At 57.8% G+C, this 19064-nt stretch overlaps 2 protein-coding genes across 4 annotated transcripts; one reads left to right on the top strand and one right to left on the bottom strand.

The window, feature by feature from the left end:
* Nucleotides 1-2410: 2410 nt before the first annotated feature.
* LOC123022809 (putative N-acetyltransferase 8B) lies at nucleotides 2411-5982 on the top strand. Of its 3 annotated transcripts, none has more exons than XM_044428862.1 (2): nucleotides 2411-3557; nucleotides 5284-5982. In XM_044428862.1, exon 2 carries the CDS (start codon nucleotides 5307-5309, stop codon nucleotides 5970-5972), a length of 666 nt encoding a protein of 221 aa, XP_044284797.1. In that variant the 5' UTR covers nucleotides 2411-3557; nucleotides 5284-5306; the 3' UTR covers nucleotides 5973-5982. The 3 variants fall into 3 exon arrangements, with proteins under 3 accessions (XP_044284797.1, XP_044284796.1, XP_044284795.1); XM_044428861.1 differs by lacking the exon at nucleotides 2411-3557 and adding an exon at nucleotides 4256-4635; XM_044428860.1 differs by lacking the exon at nucleotides 2411-3557 and adding an exon at nucleotides 4256-4444.
* A 5450-nt stretch (nucleotides 5983-11432) lies between these two features.
* On the bottom strand, nucleotides 11433-18877 carry PCED1A (PC-esterase domain containing 1A). Its single transcript, XM_044428466.1, has 7 exons — nucleotides 18799-18877; nucleotides 18585-18664; nucleotides 16744-16976; nucleotides 14606-14756; nucleotides 13195-13444; nucleotides 12357-12596; nucleotides 11433-11644 (listed from the first exon to the last, which is right to left on the bottom strand). The coding sequence occupies exons 1-7, from the start codon at nucleotides 18869-18871 to the stop codon at nucleotides 11433-11435; spliced, it is 1239 nt and encodes a 412-aa protein (XP_044284401.1). The 5' UTR covers nucleotides 18872-18877.
* Between the last annotated feature and the right edge of the window lie 187 nt (nucleotides 18878-19064).

Below are 19064 nucleotides of genomic sequence, written 5' to 3' on the forward strand. Positions count from 1 at the left end.
ATGGAAGTGGGCAGGAGACAACAGGATGGCGTTCAATGTGGATGAGTGCAAAGTCTTGCACTTGGGGCATAGGAATAGCTGTCATAAGTACAGGTTAGGGGACAAGTGGCTGGAGAGCAGCACTTGTGGAAGGGACCTCGGGGTGCTGGTCGACTGCAGGCTGAACATGAGCCAGCAGTGTGATGTGGTGGTGAAGAGGGCAAATGCCACCCTTGGTTGCATAGCCAGAAGTGTGGCTTCTAGATCGAGAGAGGTATGACTACTACTCTGGTGCTCCCACAACTGGCGTATTGGGCTCAGTTCTGGGCCCCTCATTACAGGAAGGATATAGCCAGGTTGGAGTCAGTGCAGCGTAGGGCCACAAGGTTGGTGGCCGGTTTGCAGGGGATGCCGTATGAGGCGAGACTGAGGGAACTGGGTCTCTTCAGCCTGGAGAAGAGGAGACTCAGAGGGGATCTGTTGGCGACACACAGGTACGTGAGGGGGTGTCACACGGAGGTGGGCAGAGACCTGTCCTCCCCTGCAGAGGAAGGCAGGACGTGCTCCAATGGAGCCAAGCTCAGGGAACCCAGGCTCCATTTAGATGCCAGGAAGCGCTTCCTGACAGTTAGGACCCCCAGGGTATAGAATGGGCTTCCCCGGGAGGTGGTTGAGGCCCCATCGGTGAGGGTGTTCAAAGACAGGCTGGACATACACATGGTGGGCGTGTCGTGAGTGGAGCCGGCTGGAGCCGGAGGTCAGGCTAGATTGCCCGGGAGGCCCCTCCTGACTCGCTCTGTCTCTATGCTTATAAATTCCTTTGCCAGTTGATGTGCACCCAGAAGTCCACCTGCCCCCCCCCCCCGAAGAATTCCCTTTGAAGCCCCCATGACAGACTTCTTTGTGCTGTGGCCAAGCATGCCCTCTCCATGCTTTGTAAGGTGCAACTCATCCCTTGCCAGCAGTCCAGCTTCCAGGACGGTTGGGCCCAGTTTTCAGAATCCAGACCTCTTCTGGCTGCACCATAATCATAGCCAGGAACTTGCATGGAGGATTTTCCCCGTCCTTTGCACTTGCGTGAACTGGAAGGATTGGGGAGAAAACTGTCTGGGCCCCAATGTTCTTCTCAGATTCTGACATAATTTCCTCAAAGCCCCCGTTGCAGAGTCATGAGTCCCACATGCATGAGAAGGGGGGAGAGGGTGGCAGTGGGGTGTATCAGTGTTGCTGGCCTGCCAGGTGTACCTTTGATCTTTGCTCCAGGGAGACAGCACACCTGACGGTTCCAAGGGGCTTCCTGACATGTGTGTTTCTTTCCCCCGATTGTTTGAAACATGACCCACTCCACCATACGCACAGACTGGGTGTGCGAGTCAAGATTTTGGCACGATTGGCAACATCCTGACTCTGCTGAATCCCATCTTGGTGCAAAGTGCACCCCTTCACTTTCTTTTCCTGAATTTGGGTCCGATTTTATATACCAGCAACATTTTGCAATATGGCCACCGGAAACTGACTTCCCATTTTGAAGAAACCCCAAAATGGTAGTCTGAGAAATAGAAACCACTGCGATTTGGCAGCTAGGTCTTTTGGTTTCTTTTCTCCAGATCATCTTTCACCATCTGAGTCACATTTAATTACAGCTACCTGGAAGTAGCATGTGTACAACTGCTAAGAAGTTGTATGCATTTCATCCAAATCTGTGTCCATATATTATTAAAAAAGGGAACAGCTGAGCAGAGAATCCTAGGGGTTCTGGGGACAGGGTGTCCCTTATGCCTAGTCTGCAGGCATCAGGGCTACTTGTGTTAGACATTCAAAGGGATTCCTCAACACACCTTCACATAACCTTTGTCTGTTATTTGGTCCTTTAACAGTATTTAAGAAAAACATCTGAGGCAGCATTTTAAGAGGCACTCGCCTTGAGCTGGCGGCCTTATCTCTGGGAAGGAACTGGAAGTAGCGTGTTTGGAAAGGAAGAACTTTGGCTCCTTGGCAGCCCTCCCACTTCAGCTAAACAGGGTATTCTATCAGCTGCCTGCTCCTGTTTGAGTTCTTTGTTAATGTTGTTTCTCTAAAAAACACACGTACCGATTCCAGAATTTCAAACTTGAGGGGCAGTCCTTGGTGTATTCGGTCAGAAGGAGCCCCACGGATCCTGACATCCCTTGCCCGGGGGCCCAGGGGTGCCGTCTCCGTGTCTTGCAGAGCACATCATGCGTGCAGGTTGGTTGTTGGCGTTTTGCTCGCCTTTGGTGTTATACATTTTGATGGCCTGCTTGTCCAGCACAGAGACATGGCATTTGGCAATAAAGCCCATGCCAGCCTTATTATTATTATTATTATTATTATTATTATTATTATTATTATTATTATTAAACATTTCTATGCCGCCCCTTGCCGAAGCCTCGGGGCGGCTTACAACACAATAAAATACATTGAAATACAAATACTGAAATACTTTTCTTCCCTGTATTAGCATTTGGTGGCAGGGGATCCCCGGCGGATGGTGAATGGCCCCTTGCTTTACCTGCCTGTTCAAGGGGCGTGAGGCCCACCTGGTCGGCCTCTGCACCGTGCGGGTACTTTGAGCGCGACATCAGAGGCTGCCGGGGTTGGGGAGCTGTTCGTGGCAGCTCACGCACGCGCTGCGGACTTTGGAGCCGGCACAGTGTTGGACAGGGGATGCTGGGTGTGGTTTAATTTCTTCTTTACCACCCAGAGCCCGTGGGAATGGGGTGGTAGGCACAAACTGAACACACCCTGCTGAGGGCAGGGGATGCTGGGAGTTGTAGTTCAATGCTGGCCAGGGAATGGTGAGCATTGTAACCCAATGCCGACAACGATCCAGTGCTGACGATCCAGCGCCCAACCATCCAGGGAGGGAGAGGGGAAGCCTAGCCCAGGTGATGTAGTTTATAGCTAAGGTTGCAACAGGTTCGTCTTAGTACAATGGACTTGTAGCTTCAGTTTCTCACTGTACGTTTCATACCTTACATGCATAGATTCTCTGCCTCAGAAGCACCCGAGAGATTCTGGATTTTGAGAGAGAATGCTAGCTGTTGGTGTGTTTTTTTTAAGTGTTCTTTCTTCCAGGGATTGTAACTTCCCCGGATTGTATGACTTTTGTTCACCTGCCTTTAGATCACTCTAATAATTGCAGAGCTATTCTGAACTTTGTTCCAGTTCATTAGTTTATATGCAATCCAGCAGAGCAAAGACCCATTCAGCGGCATCTTTCATTTTAGACACATGGATTCTCCTCCTGGCAACCTGAAGCCGGATTTCTGACAAACCGAATTAAGGGGGTACCATTTCCAAGGGTTTCCTTCAACAAAGAAACGCTGCTGTCCCGATCCATGCTAAACAAATTAAAGTTATTTCTTTAACGCAGCACATTGACGAAGCATGGCTCTCTGGTTGGTTACCCTCGGAGGAGGGGAGGAGAATCGACCTCCGGGCTTCGGATACCTTAAGCAGGTAGCCAGCCAGCCAGCCAGCAGCAGCTTCCGTAAAGCAGGGAAGCTCACAGCCCCGGCTAGCCTGGAAAGGACCGCTGGGTGGGCACCTGGCAGCAGGTAAGGGGGCAAGGTTTGCATGGCAGGGGCTGAGCAAGGCTTCGCGTGGTCCCTCTGCCCCGGGATTTTATTACAAGGGGGATCTGGGAGGCTCCCTTTCACTTTGGAAGTGCCAGAAGCAGCACTCCTCTTGCTTGCTCTCCAGTAAGGAGAGGGTCCTCCGTCCAGACCAAGCCTGGGGTAGGGCGGATTTGGCCGTTTGTCCCACAGCACCCGAAATACTCGCCGGCCCTCATTTGCTCAGGTGGGTCTTCTTGGCAATGGAAGGTTCAGAGGCCGGGCTGGGATGGTCCGGATCGGGACCCCAGTGGAGCAAAGGGTGGGGGCCCACTTGCCTGCGAGCCGTGTCACCCCGTAACGGATTCTTCGGGCCCACCCTCCCGAGGGTCCGGAGCTGCTCACTGCCACCTAGTCCTTTGCCCGGCTGTGTCCCCAGACACCTGCTTTGCTTTTAACCAGGCAAGCGCTCTTTCGCAGCCTTAGCCAGCATACCTAGCAGTGGGGGCTGATGGGAGCTGTAGTCACATTCAGAGGAACATGAACCAGGAAGCACTGCCCGACAGTCGGGACCCCCAGGGCATGGAATGGGCTTCCAGGGGAGGTGGCCGAAGCCCCATCGGTGTGGGTGCTCAAGGACAGGCTGGACATGCACATGGTGGGCATGTTGTGAGCGGAGCCGGCTGGAGCCGGAGGTCAGACTAGATGGCCCGGGAGGCCCCTTCTGGCTCGCTCTGTTTCTGTGTCTACGTTCCCAACTCACCCCTGTGGTAAGAGAGTATCGTATTTTGGACTCGTCCCTCACCTTCCTACCAAAACACGGAGCTCACGGAGGCTTGACAATCGCTAAATGCAATTCAATCAAACCAGTATCAGAAGCTGTGAAAAAGGTAAAAACACCACTGTAATGTAAGGAAGAGGCTCGAGGCCAGTTTGAACGCAGTCGGGGGCAGAGCTCCGGGGTCCCACCCTGCCTTGACTTTCCCTTATCTACTGCTTTCTCTGTAGCAGCAGCATGAAGGTACACCTTTACGACAGTTGAGCAGACAGGACTGCCTTCCCCCCTGAGCACCCTGCAGAGGTGAGGGACTACAGCTTCCATCGGGCTTGGCACCTGCAGATGATGGGAACTGCAGCCAGTGCAGCTGGGGGTGGGTACAAAGCCTTGGGGAAGCCGAAGGGCGGGCGGGCCAGATCCCCCCCAGCCAAGCACACGAAGCACAGCCCAAAGGCTCCTGCTTCCACAGGAGATTGAAAATGCCCCCGGTCCCCATGGCCTCCGCATCCGTGGCAAATACCTACAGTGGGTTTATAGGTACTGGTAAGTGCCTCTTGTTAGCTGGTGGGGTGCACAGGCAAAGAGTCTGGGACTCGGGAGGTCCTGGCGCCAGTCCTCACCTGGCCTCCCTCACAGGGTTGCTGTGAAGACAAAAGGGATCAAGAGCACTGCCATGGGCTCCTTGCCCAGGAAGAACAGCGGGTTCAAACGTAGCCGTACCCTTAGAATAATGAAAGCACTGCCTCCTCCTTGGAACGGACCTTCCGCCAACCCCCAGGCTGCCGTTCTGTGCAGGACGGGGAGTCCCAGCCTTTCACGGTCCCGGGGCAGAAAGTCTGAGAACCCTCCAGACTTGATTCACATGCGGTGATGGGCTTTACTGTGTCCCCTAATGCGTCACGGCAAATGGGGATGCCCAGCCGTGCCCCTGACACCCCGTCTTTTCCCCAGGCCGGTGGGACTGTGACTCCATCATGGGCGAGTACCGCATCCGCGAGTACGAGGACCGAGACTACGAGGCGGTGCGCACCATGTTCTCGCAGGGGATCAAGGAGCACGTTTCCGCTGCCTTCCGCCATGCCCTCAGCTGCCTCCAGACACACGTGCTGCTGGCTGTGGGTTTCCTCGTGGCCTATGCGATCGCCGGATCCCTCCTCTTCTCCCTTGGACTTCTGGCCGCCCTTCTGGTCGTGGGCTGGATTTATATAAAGTTCCTCTACACAAATTATGTCGCCGAAGCCCTTGCCGGAGACATGCAGAACATCCGGCAGACCTACCTGGAGCCCAAGGACTGCTGCTTCTGGGTGGTGGAGTCCGGCAAGGAAGCGGTGGGAATGGTCGCCGCCGTCCATCCGGAGGACCCAGCTCAGCGGGGCAGTGCCCTGGAGCTGAAGCGCATGTCCGTGGAGAAGGCGCACCGCGGGCGCGGGCTCTCCAAGGCTCTCACCTGGACGGTCCTCCGCTTTGCCCGGGAGCGGGGGTACAAGGAAGTGGTGCTGTGCACCTCGATGGCGCAGCTCACAGCCCAGCGGGTGTACGAGGGCCTGGGCTTCCGCAGAGTCCGGGTGGTCTGCCCGTCTCTCGTAACGAAGCTGGTGGAATTCCACATTTACTGCTACTGCTATGAAATCACAGAATAGAAGAGTTGGAAGGGGCCATGAAGGCCATCAGGTCCAACCCCTGCTGCTGCAGGACACCAAGTCACACCACCCCACTCAGGTGGCTGCCCAGTTTCCCCTTGAATGTCTCCAGTGTGGGAGAGCCCCCCCACCCCTCCAGGCAGCTGGTTCCACTGTCCTATTGCTCTGATGGTGAGGAAGCTCTTCCTGATGTCCAGCCTGAACCTGGGTTGTTGCAACCTGAACTGATTATTCCATGTCCTACACTCTGGCATCAGCCAGAAGAGATCTGGACCTTCCTCTTTGTGACAGCCTTTGAGGTCCTTCTAGAGCGATACCATGTCCCTGCTCAGTCTTCTCAAGGCAGAACATGCCCAGTTCTCTCTGTCTCTCATCACAGGGCAGCATTTCCAAACCCTGGATCACTTTTGTCGCCCTCCGCTGGGCACTAATTTTCCTGCATCTGCCTTAGAACTTGGTGCACAGAACTGGACATGGTATCACAGGATCCCGCTGGTGCCTTTTTCCAGGAGGTGGCCCAGGGAGCAAAGCAGGGCACAGAATGGCCCCCTCAGCCCATGCTTTCCAACCGGATGATGCAACGGGACGGCGACTCCACATCTGTCCAGGAGTCACCCAGCTTCACTCCCTCGTCGCACTTCTGTGCTGCCCTAGCCTTGTACTGGGGCTGGGGAGGTGGCAGTGCCCGGCAGACCTCATGGGGGTTGGGGGGGGGGTCTTCATGGTCAGGGGCCACCGCCCAAGTGCCCTTCCCAGGGTGTTGTCTGCTGGATTGTCTCATGCCAGGACGGATATTCCATCTTCCCTGACAAACACTGTTTGTCTGACAAACCCTTTTCGCCCCAGCTGAAGACTTCCCTCTGCTCCTCGGATTTCAGAACATGGCAGTAATGTTTTAATTGTCCCTGGGACTTTTATTGGGTGCTCAAACCTGGAGGCTCCTGTGCTGTTTTATCTTGTGTTTTTAAGATTTAATCTTCTGTAAACTGCTTGGAGAACTTTAGTTGTCGGATGGTGTAGAAATGTAAAAGTAACAACTATAAAAAATTATTTATTGTAAGCCATCCCAAGATGTTTGTCGGGGACGGGATAGAAAAGCTTTTGATTAATAAACTGATATGAACCACCTTCCACTGGTGCCCACGGAGAGGCTTTTTCCCGAGCTTCACTGGCCTGCATAAAGGGTCTGCCCGGGAGACCCCTGTCTGGGCAGCCCTTTCCCTGCCTGCTTTGCCAGCCCTCGGCTCCACATCCTCCCCACCCAAGCACTGTCCAGCAGCAGCTTGGTCTGCTCCTGGGCTCTCCCCACATGGCAGAATTTGGGCTGCAATGATGCAGGAGGAAAGCGGCGCCAAGACTGAGCAAGAACAGCTTGGCACTTGACACCAAGCCTCTTTGCGTCGCAGGTCCCGTCGTGCCAGCGCTGCTTCTTCCCAGGGCCGCCTGGCAGCGCCCTTCCCACTGACCTGTGCGCGCCATAATCCGGGCCGGGAGGAGCGGTGCTGGAGGCCCCCGCAGCACGCAGGCAGCGGCCGGCACGTCTTTGTTATGTGACGCTGCTCACTGACTGCCGTGGCCTGGAGACCTCCACTGCCAAGCCCCGCCAGCAGAGCCGTCCAGGGCACCGTCCGGCCCAGTCTCATTGGGAGGGTTTGGTTCCGAGGCCCACGGAGGCAGAGGCGGCCCTTGGCCAAGCGTGGCCACCCCCCTCCCCGCTTGACCCTTGTCCTTCCTGGCTCGTCAGCTCTAGCAGGGAGGGGGAGCGTCCATGAATCCCACCTCGTGAGTGGAGCAGGTGGTCGTCCGGCCACTGCTAGGGAGGCCTGAGCTGAGCCAGGCGACACCTGCAGGCTGGACCCTAACACCCCTTTTCAGGGTGTTGCTCCCCAGCGACCGGCACCCTCGGGTGGATGTCCGCACCCATGTTTTGGAGCCACAGCAGCCTCGGCCTCCCCTTTCAGGGGCCTTTGCTGGGAGAGCGCAGCCTGCCGCTTCTCTTGCACTGCATGGCAGCCTCCACTCCCATCATCCACAGCAGCTTTGAAGAGTTAACTTTCGTCCGGCTTGGCCCCGGAGGCACCGCACCGCAGCCGTTCTGCGCCTCCTCGGCCGATATGCGAAGGTGGCCGGGGGGGGGGGGGGGCTGGCAGCCAGGGCCGTGGTGGTTGTGTGTGGGGTTCCCTGGGGCTCGGCTCCACTCGCCGTGCTGCTCGGCCTCCCCAGGAAGCCCCTGGGGGCGGCTATCCCGAGATGGGGCTGAGGCGTCCCCAAGGTGCCGATGGCACCCAACTCGACCTCTCTTTTTCATGAAATCCAGGTGAGGCAGCAGCTGCCCCGCGCCAGTGCCTGGGCACAGGACCGGGCTGGATGAGGGCCAGCGAAGTGAGACTCTGTCCAGGCAAGAGGGAGGGGTCGTCCACGCGTGGCTCCGGAGGGTCTGGGGGCCCTCCCAATTCAGCTCTTCCTCCAGAGGCTCCGGCGGCTTGGTGGCACCGATGACCGTCAGCATCCGCATCCGGACAGGGATAGCCTTGCTGTCATGAGCCACGTTCTGGTAACCTCTCGACCGGCTCTTGCAGCGCTGCCTTTAACAATGCTCTGGAAATGTTACCTGATCGAAAGCGGGCGGTGGCGCTGCTGAGGGGCAGCTGCCGGGGGGGGGGGGATTGTATTTGGCAGCACTTTGCCAATACAAAGTGTTGCCAGGAGCATTCAGAGCCTTCGAGGGCTTGGGGCCAGGTTACCCCATGGCTCATTTCCTCCCCCAAATACCTGCCCAGCCTCCAAAATCATCCTGGGGAGTCCTTTGCCAGGAGCGCCTGCCAAACGGAAACAGGTCAATGGCTTCTGGGAAGAGGCCCTTTTCTGTGGTGGAGCAAACTCCCCCAGCACCAGCCTTGGGCTCTTGCCAATGCCAGGTGAAGACCCTATTCTCACCCCAGGAATTGGAGTCTTTCTGTCGCTGTGTAGGGCTTCTTTACTGTATTTTAACCTTTGTATCATTGCTACATTGCTTTGGCATTTACTGCTCTTTTTCACTGTTATTTGAAACTTTTATAGTATAGTTTATCTTGCATTTTATGGTTTTAATTGTTGTGCACTGCCCAGAGGGGTTTCTGTATTGCACAGCACAGAAATGAAAATCCCCCAAAGGTAATGGAGCTGGGGGAGGGGACTTCCTCCAGTGCCAATTAAAAGTCTCCCCTAGGCTTAACTGCATTAGGTGGGAACAATCTTCCTCCAGAAGGGAAATCGGGGGGGGGGGGGTTATACATTAATCACAGCTGGAATTAACTATTGATTTGGGTGGACTGCAACTCAGTTGACAGACTTTATTCGCACTGATTTGGGTAACAAATTAATTGGCTATTTAAAAAAAAAAATCAGGGTAGAACTAAATGTTCAGAGAAACATAGAAACAGAGTGAGTCAGAAGGGACCTCCTGGGCCATCTAGTCTGACCTCCAGCACCAGCCGGCTCCGCTCATGACATGCCCACCATGCGCACGTCCAGCCAGTCCTTGAACACCCTCACTGATGGGGCCCCAACCACCTCCCTAGAAGCCCACTCCACACCCTTGGGGTCCCGACTCTCAGGAAGTGCTTCCTGGCATCCAAATGGAACCTTGGCTCCCTGAGCTTTGCCCCGTTGGAGCGCGTCCTGCCTTCCTGTGCAGGGGAGAACAGGTCTCTGCCCACCTCCGTGTGACACCCCCTCACATGCCTGTATGTCGCCAACGGATCCCCTCTGAGCCTCCCCTTCTCCAGGCTGAAGAGACCCAGTTCCCTCAGTCTCGCCTCATACGGCCTCCCCTGCAAACCGGCCACCAACCTTGTGGCCCTTCACTGCACTGCCTCATACAGACAAATTGGCATAAGCAAATGTTATGCAGGTTTGTGACCTACTGGGCTCGACCCCAAATCTTTTAGGGCCTCAAACCTTCCCTCTGCCTTTGACCCAGATGACAGCCAAAGTGCATCATCTTCCCCAGGGAATAAGCAACTAACTTTTTGGGGGGAAATCTCTACAGTTCATACATTTCAAGCACCACACACACAAAAGCTAGTGAACACGTGATCAGCAGCATCTTCTTCAACAGATGGGGGGATTTGGCCAAGTTCTCAGGCATGGAACAGTCCAGCTCAGATACTAAAGTGAGGACACTTCAGGTGGAAAGAGAGAGAACTGAAAACGGGGGCTTTGCACCAATGAAGTATTGGCCCTTCCCTTGCGCCCCCCCCCCCCCCATTACGCCACCATCACTCAGGCAGGAGAGCACACGGGTGAACTGGGACAAGGATCCTGCTGTTTCATAGTTGTGACAAAAGGGAACTTTTGGAAGATGAAGTTCACCTCTGGCCAGCCAGGTCTTTGCAACTGGGCAAAACCCTCTTGCCAGACCCAGAGAGGTGATAGTCCCTTTTCAAGCCACCTCCCAACACAGGGAAAAGCGGCCACTGTCTCCTCCCAGCCCAAGTCTCCAAAAGGGAGCAAGATGTTGTTCTTGCTATGTAAAATAAAGTCCCTTTGTTTGCACCAGCAGACCAAGAAATGGCAAGGCAGTTCTCTGGTCGAATAGACAACAGACACAGAGAAAAAGCAACGCTACCAAGAACAAGAAACAAATTAACTTTTAATTTTTAAAATGAATAGGCTCACCCCTCCAACCCTGCCAACTGACCAGAACATCCAAGAACACTTTGCCAGAAAGACACAAGAGCCTTTAAATAGATATCCTGAGCAAGCTCAAAGGTCTCATAAAAAGAAACTTCTAAAAACTCAAACAGCCATTGTCATGGCCTTCTCCAAACTGGCCCCCTCCATTTGTGCTGCAATTCCCATCGTCCATAGCCAGCAAGATGGAAGCTACAATCCAGCACATCTGCAAGGCATCGGGATGGGAAAGACTGCAATATAAGATGGGGTTTTCAAAGGTTTGAACTTGCAGAATTCTGAGATGTGTGTGTGTAAAACAGTTGGAATCCTAACTTGCAGGTTACTCTGGGAAAAATGCAATGAAGCAAAGACCCGGGGGAGCCAGGCATCTGTCGGAGGAATCTAACGTAATTTCGAAGGGCGCACAGCCTTTCCTGGTCCCTGGTCAAGAGTCCCGAGAGTGGATTTAATACCATGAACACCCAGTGGCAGCAACCGGAGCATTTCCTGCCAATGTGCTGAACTTCAAGGCTCAGAAACAATCTTCCTGTTGCGCAGAAAAATGTGGCACAGACAGGCAACAACTGCCAACAACCACCACCACCAACCACAACCAAACCCCTCGGCCACAGACAGGTGGACAGACATGCCCACAGCAACGCTGCCCTCTCCCTGGCACAGGCAGACTCAAAGATCGGGTCAACCTTGGTGCACGTGGCATGGACCGGGGAGAAACAATCAATGTGGTACAGTCCTTCCCAGCTCTCTTCTTTGCTCCAGAAAAGCTGGCTCGCCAGCTCTGCGTTAGTGCTTGTCGGTGAACTTACGGTCTCTCCGATACGGGGAGTCGTTTCTCACGTGGAGGGCAGAGCTGCGACGGTGCCGGACGACCAGGTGAGGCCTCCTGCGCCCGCAGCTGGGCTCTGGGGAGCGGTTTTCTTTATTGTGGCAGGTGGAGGGTGGGAAGGGACGCGGGCCAGCTGTCTCCCAGCGGTGGGGGTCGTCGAAGGCCACGGCTGCGATGGGTCAGAGGGAGAGAGCAGAGGTCGTGGACGTGGCTGGCAGAACAGGAGCAGCTGCGGTCGTACTCCCCACCCGAAAGGGTGCTATTCCCTTGGAGGAAGGGGGACTGGCCGACCCGTTCAGTTCTGGAGCGTGACTTGGAGACCCCCGCCCGTGACGAGATGGCCACGCGTGCCACCAAGTGTGCACCGGGTCCTTCGGCTTGGCCAGGCTCCCCCAAGGATGGGTGCAGCCCCCCCCGCACTCCTTTCCAGGCAGGGCTCTTTGCCGCCTGGCGTGGAAAATGGATCAAGGTTCAACAGGGAGGAGGAGGAGGAGGAGGGTGCCTGAAAGAAAAAATCCCAGCCAGATGCCCCCCAGAGGTGGGCTATGGCCCCCAGCACCCCATAACCAAACTGCCAGGGAGCCACAACCCCTCTAACCTCCCACCCTATAGCAGGGCAGAGAGCAAGCAACCTGGTGCCTTCCAGATGTACCGGCCTTCGCCCATCAGGTCCAAACATCATGGCCAATAACCAGGAATGCTGTAGCCCCAACCATCTGGCGGGCACCAAGCTGGAACTGCCTAAAGCAAGCAAACTCGCTTGCTGAAGGTTCAGGCAGGCAGGTCTGGCATCATCTCCAGATGCCGGGCAGATCAAAAGAGGACGACAAGAAAGCCCCGCAGGTGCCGGGAGAAAGGGGGAGGCTGGGCTACCAACATACCATCCCAGTCGACCCGTGGAGAGCAGGACTCCCACCAGCTGGCGAATCCGGAGAAGGGCTCGGGCGCGCTCCAGCTGCAGGGCACCTGCAAGGAGGCGGTCTGGACCACGGGGACATCAGGAAGAGGCCTGCGGGGGTGGCGGTGATCCGAGCCTCCCGGGAGGTGGCCAGGCGGCCGGGGCCACGGCGGCAGCCCCCGGTGGGCGAGGGGCATGGCTGGCCCGCGATCCCACACGGCGCCTGTGGAATCAGGGGAGACGCTGCAAGGCGGCCGCGCTGGCGCCCTCGGAGCGGCCTCACTTCCTCCAGGCTGGTCCACCGCCCCAAGGGCAGGAGAAAGCGCCGAATCCATGGCGGGCTCTCCCAGAAGCAACCCCGCCAGGCTGTGACGAAGAAGCTGCCCCCCCGCCATGCCGTGACGAAGAAGCTGCCCCCCCCGCCATGCCCTGGGGCAAATCGGGCCTCTGGCAGGCACTGAGCGCTGCTCCGTCCCATCAACTCGCACTTCACTTAGAGCTGGGAGGGACCCCGGCCGATCTCGATCTCGGCTGCAGGGGGTGGGCAGCCCAAAGCAGGGCTGCAATTCGAGCTCCATCGAGGTCCACACCGCCTCCCCCCGCCCCCCCGCATGAAGAAAAGCTGCCACTCAGTGAAGCCGCATGCCACCAGCTGGCCCGACCCCGGCCATCCCCAGGTAGGGCAGGGAGGACTCAGCCTGAAGCCCAGGAAGTCGCCCCGATCCCTTTAGATCCGGAGGGGCCCTGGCTGGAGGGGGGCGGCTGCGGACCAGCCAGCCGGATGGACCGAGCGCCCCGAGGGTGCCGGGACGGCCACTCACCTGCCCACCGCCGCGCCTTCTCCGGGATCACGACGCCCCAGGCTTCCGCCACGTGGCCCAGCAGCAGGTCGGTGATCCGGCGATGCGCCACGCTGTTCCAGTGGACGCCATCCCTGGCGCGATTCCGCAGGTCGAGGCGGAAGCGGTAGTGGAGGTCCAGCACGTCGAAGAGGTGGAAAGTGGCCAGCGTGGCGCTGTAGAAGTTACCCTCGATCACGTCGTTGCGGAGGGTCCTGCTCAGGTGCTGCAGCTGCAAGGCGGGGAAAGCAAGGGGCTGGATTCTGGGGGCAGGAGGGGGGCGTACGCCCGCTGGGGCACGCCTCCCCAGGCCCCGAGGGCCAAACACCTTCAAAAGGCACAATCCAGAGTAGCACAGGAATACAGTAACCGTGATTCAAAACATGAGCTCTAACATGCCTGGGAGGAAAGATCAGGAAAAATGCAGTGCCGGAGAGACCTTTCTGTGCCCCTCTACGTGAAGCGCTCTGGCATGTTCACACAGCAGAACTTCACATCATAAAACACAGCGGAGTTAAGACGGGGTAAGATCCGGCTGCGTCCAACCAACGGAGCGCCACCCGTCTCGCCCCCGTGGCAGCCGCTAAGCCCAGCACTTTCTGCGATTTTCTCCTACATGTGATTTGCGTTTGCCCAAGACAGCTGGATACTTCCCACAAGAGAGAAGACTCATTTTTAAAACTGTTTAAAGCAAGTACAAGCCAGCAGGAAAACATGGAAGGGGCAATTTGTAGAACTGGAGTAGAAACCACAGGGAACAACATTTTCACCTGTCATCCAAAAAACCACACTGCAGGTAGCGGGTGAGCCTCTCTGGGTAACAGAAACGCGGTGCCACCACTCAAAAGCCCCGTCCTCTGCCTCACGTGGCCTCCGGAGAGCCAGCGACGGGTCAGGCCCCACCCCACTCGGGTCGCCTGCCCCTGCTGCGGAACATCTCCATGCCCAGGGGTCAGCGGGGGCCCAACCAGCAGCTGGCTGAGGGGCAGGGCTGTGCCCCTGGAAGATCCCTCCCTGCGGCCCCACGGAAGCCCCCCCGGGCACGGGGCAGCAAAAGGATTCTGCCCGCAGCGCGACTCCAGGCTGTTGCCGGAGCCCTCCGGGCAGCGACCACCTGATTTACGCTCCAACACGGGCAGGCGAACCAGGAGGAACGTCTCTCGGGCTTTAAGGAAGAGGCACCGAGCGGCTGGCATTAAACCAGCGGATGTTACGGCAGGACTGAGCTGTCCCCCTTCCCTCGCGTGACGCGCCCTCCAGCCGCACGGATCCCGCCTGCTCTCGCCCCTTCGCCCCCACGCTCCCCTCTGCTGCTCCAGCTGGAAATGCGCTTTGGAAGAGCGAGGCGCTGCAAGGGAGGGCCGCCCCCTCCCCCCCACCGGCCGGCTCTCACCTCCGGCGTGAGGAAGCCCCCGGTGACCTTGGGGCCCAGCGGCATCGCCATGCTCCAGATGACTAGGCAGGACGAGGACAGTGCCGCGTCCAGCCGGTTGAAAGCCATCTCCAGGTTTGCACGGTACTCTTGCATGGAGGACGGGCCGTACCTGCAGGAAAGGTGATGGGTCAGGCAACGCCGGGAGACCCCGGCCAGGGCAAGCCTCCCCAGCCCCAAGCCTACACAACTGAACTTCCAGACCGCGGGGACGGACCCTTCTGCCCCCCCCCCCGCCCCTCCACGGTCAGCTGCACTCCCTCCGGGAGCCATCGCAGGATTCAGGCAGTGCAACAGCCCACATCTGAGGGTTGAGCACAGTTTGCTGCTGCCATGAGTCCCTGTGTCATCTGGACCCAGCCAAGGTAACCAGCCGTAGTCACGAACAGCAGCCCACGGGTTGTCTTGTGGGTTGTTTGTGGTTACCACAGCGGGGTTCAGGAACTGAGTGACCCTCACTGCAGCAACCACGCGTGGCTCGGCCACAACCCACATCCAGACCCAGAGCGTGGGTGCACATGCCGGCCGGACCCAATCCATGCGCTTTCCCCCACTCAGCTCTGCAAAGCGTCGGCTCTGCCTGCCCCCTGCCCCAGCGGGCGATGGCGGCGCTAGAGCTGGTTCCTTGATGTTGGGAGCAAATGTGTTCCCCTGGTGCTGGGCAAACAGCCCCGGGGAGACCCTGAGCTGCTGGCCACCTGCTGCTGGAGAACACGCCACCTCCCCCCACCCCCACTTCTCCCCCCGTGCCATCTCAGGTGTGTCCAGTAAAATCCCACAGACCCACGACGTTGTCTTTTGCCAGCTCACTATTCGTGTCAAGTTCCTGACCATCCAAGCAAGAGGACCTCTTCACACAGCGTACAGTTAACCTGGAAGTCGCTGTCACGGGCAGTGGAGACGGCCACCAATCCGGACGGCTTTCAGAGGGGCCTGGCCAGATCCAAGAGGGAGGAAGCCATCAGGGCTACCAGCCTTGCTGGCCACGGGCTACCTCCTTCACCGCAGACGGCATGGCTCCCCACACCAGCGGCTGAGGAGCTGGGCAGGAGGTGGCCCGGCACCCATCCTGCCTGCGCGACCTTGTGCTTGGCTCCCAGTGTCCGGAGCGCAGGAGCCGGTGGGCCTTTGCTGCGGTCCAGCTGGCCTCTCCTATGTTGGTACGAGTCTTTACTGATCCAAACAGTGAGTCAAAAATTATCTGCACTCTGGCTGCAGAATTTATTTTAATTTTTAGAAAAGAGAAATACTTCATTTTCCATCATAATCTCCTTGCTTTTCAATACACTTTCTCCGTCTGCTTTCGTATTCACTCATAAAGAAATGTTTTAGGCCGAGTTGCAAGCCATGAATGCGCCGGCCTTCCCTTCATCAGAACTGAGTCTTCGTCCTTGTAGGGCTGCTTTCAGGGGACCAAGCAGGTGAAAGTCCGATGCAGCAAGATCAGGACTACAGGCAGGGAGCGGCAGCACCTCGAAACGGAGTTTTTGCAGCGTTGGCAGTGTGGACGGAAGTGTGCGCACGTGCATTGTCGTGGAAGATCACAACACCCTTGGACGGCGGCCCGCTGCACTTAATCCAAACTTTAGGCTTCAGCTCTGCAGTAGGGATCTCACTGTAATGAGCACTGCTGAATGCTGAACTTTTCCTGATGTTCCCAGACCCTTCTCCAGCCTGCGCACAAAGTCTTCAATAAACAGTGGCGCCAGGAACGCCCTCAGTCCACAAGAAACAAAGTACTGCACGCTGCTCTTCTTTCCTGCAAATCGCAAGCGGGCATCCATCTTTGCTCGCACACAGTCACAAATGAACAGATGTGACACGCTCACACCTGCACGGCAGTGGCTGGGGAGGCGGCAGCCTTCAGCAGAATGCGCTGCTACGACAGTGAGGCCAACAGAAGTTTTCATATAACCAGAGTGCAGGTAATTCGGCTCACCCATGAGTGTCCGTACGCCGAGAGGGAGAGGCCAACCTAGTGGCTACAGGCTGCACACCTGGATTTCAAATTCTATCCCCACCCCACTGCTCACGCCACGCAACCCGCAAGGGTCGCTCCAAGGTGCGCTGTCAGCCCCTCACCCCTGCGAAAAGCCCACCTGGAGATGTCCCAGACGCAGGAATTGAGGATCAGCAGGTCCGGCTGCAATCCGGTCCGGAAATCCTCCAGGATGCTCTCCAGGTACGGCGAGTACACTCGGGTCAGGAAGTAGAAGCGGACGAGGTGGTGGCAGGTGCGGTACTGGCGCACCTCGCGATAGTGGGTGCCATTGTGCAGGCCGCTCAGCACCCCCCCTTCCACTAAGTGGTCGTTCTCAAAGCGGAGATCCCCCTGCAGGGAGGGGGGGGGACAGGCTGTGGACGTGGCCCGCTCAGCTGGCGCCGCTCGCTCGCTCGGACTTGCCACCTCTGAGATGAACCACGCCGCCCGAGAGGTGCGAGCCGAGAGAACCAGCCACACAGGCGTCTCGCTGAGCGACGGCCGGCCGGGGCTCTTGCATGCAGGGGAGACCACGAGCCCAGCCGAGCACCGCAGAGAGCAGCAGAGAGCTGGGATCCCCAAGGAGCAGGACAAGGCCGAGAAACCACGGAAGGACTGCCTATCTTTGATCTGCATGTGGCAGCCCGGGGGGGGGGGCACCGGCTCTCAGGGAGCATCTGGCGATGGACTCGGGGCAGAGCGAAGGACAGCCTTCGTCAGAAGCACATTGCTGGACTGTGGAATTCACCTTCACGGGATCCAACAGTGGCCACCATCTTGGATGGCTTTAAATGGGGACTGGGCAGAGTCCTGGAGGTGGCGGAGATCCACAGCCGGCTGGATTTATTTCTAGACCGCCCAATAGCCAAAAGGGTGCTACTAGGCCTGATGGCCCTGTGCTGCCTTCCTCACCAGAGGCAGAATGCCCAGGTGGATCACTTGCAGGAGAAAAAAGGTAGGGGGGCTGCGGCACTCCTGCCCTGCCAGGGGGCTTCCCCGGAAAGGAATGCAGGGGCTTCCGTGGCATCTGATGGGTTCCTCTTCAGGAGGCACCAGCCAAGTCTGGCAGGGCTGACTGCCCCGGGAAGGACCCCTGATTTACGGGGTGGGCAAACGGTGCTTGCACTGAGTCAGTAAGATGGGGCTCAGGCTTTCTTGCAAGACGGCCAAAGAGACCCCTCTTGTGATGCTAATAGGATTGCGAGGAATCGGCGTGCGCCAGCTGACCCTTGCTTGGCTTGGCCTGGCCAGAGTGAGGGGGGCTTTGCAAGGGAAAGACCGCCAGCAGAACAGCCTAATTAAGAAGAGAATCTAGCAGCCCCGGAGGCAAGAGACACAGAAAAGGAGAACGAAGGAAGGAGCCAGGCTGCAGGACGTGCAGTGTCTGGGGTGCAACTCCAGGTGTGTCCAGAGGGAAAAAGACCCACAACTCCTGCCGAACTGCCAAACTAGAGGAGCAAACAGAGGGCCCCAGGTAGGACGGCTCCAGGTAGGGTCACCTGGGCCATGCAAGTCGCTTCACCCCCGCCCTTTATAGATCCTCAGTAAACTGTTCTTTGAACTGAACCTGCAGCCAAGAAGCGGCCCTTTTCCCAGGGAGCCCCCTGGCGGTGCTTCGCATTTAATTTAAAGCCTCCCTCCCCAGCTCTGTGGCAGCCCTTCCTGGGCGCACAGTCTCCTCCAGGCAAACGCAGCTCAGTGAATCGCGCACGCGGCCGGCAGGGGGAGCGCACGGCTGACGCCAAGAGGCGGTGGGCCGAGAGGCGGTGGGCCGGCACTCCCGCTGTTCCCCTCCGCACAGGAGCGCCTCCCAGAGAGCACTAGAGGGTGTTCAGCCCACGGGTTTCTCTGCAGAAGGTGCCAGGCCTGGTGGTGCCCCCACGCACGCACACTCGCGGGCACGCACACGCCGAGCGTGCCAGCGGCCCCTCCAGCCCCCCCTCCCCGTCCCGCGCATACCTTGGCCTTCATCTGGGAGGCGGTCAGCAGGCAGTCGTTCTGCAGCACCCGAACGAGATCCTTGTAGACAGACCGCTGGACTGTAAAAGAGGGCGGGCGCAAGGCGGGGGTCAGCCGGCTGCCTGCGAGGCCCCGGCCCCGTGCAGAGCGCAACCGCAGGCACGTGGCCACCTCCGGAGCCAGCACGCGGGGGCTGCGGGGGCTGCGCACTCACTCGAGTCCCCCAGGACCACGACGAACTTGTTGAGCAGGAGCTGGCGCGCCTCCTTCGAGCTGAAATTGAGCATGGCAGAGCACCGCAGCGCCCCAGGAAGAGCACCTGCCGGGAGCAGAAAGAGACAAGGGGAAGAGGAGTTGGCCGGGGATGATGGGAATCACTCCCCAGAGTCTGCTCCCACCCAGGGCAGTCCGCTACACCTCCTCACCACTGGCAGGTCTTAAACCAGAGGTGTTGGCTCCAGATTTTTTTTGGGGGGGGGG

This window comes from Varanus komodoensis, unplaced genomic scaffold (genome assembly GCF_004798865.1).
Source record: "Varanus komodoensis strain SLA01 unplaced genomic scaffold, ASM479886v1 scaffold2, whole genome shotgun sequence".
Taxonomy (NCBI): Eukaryota; Metazoa; Chordata; class Lepidosauria; order Squamata; family Varanidae; genus Varanus; species Varanus komodoensis.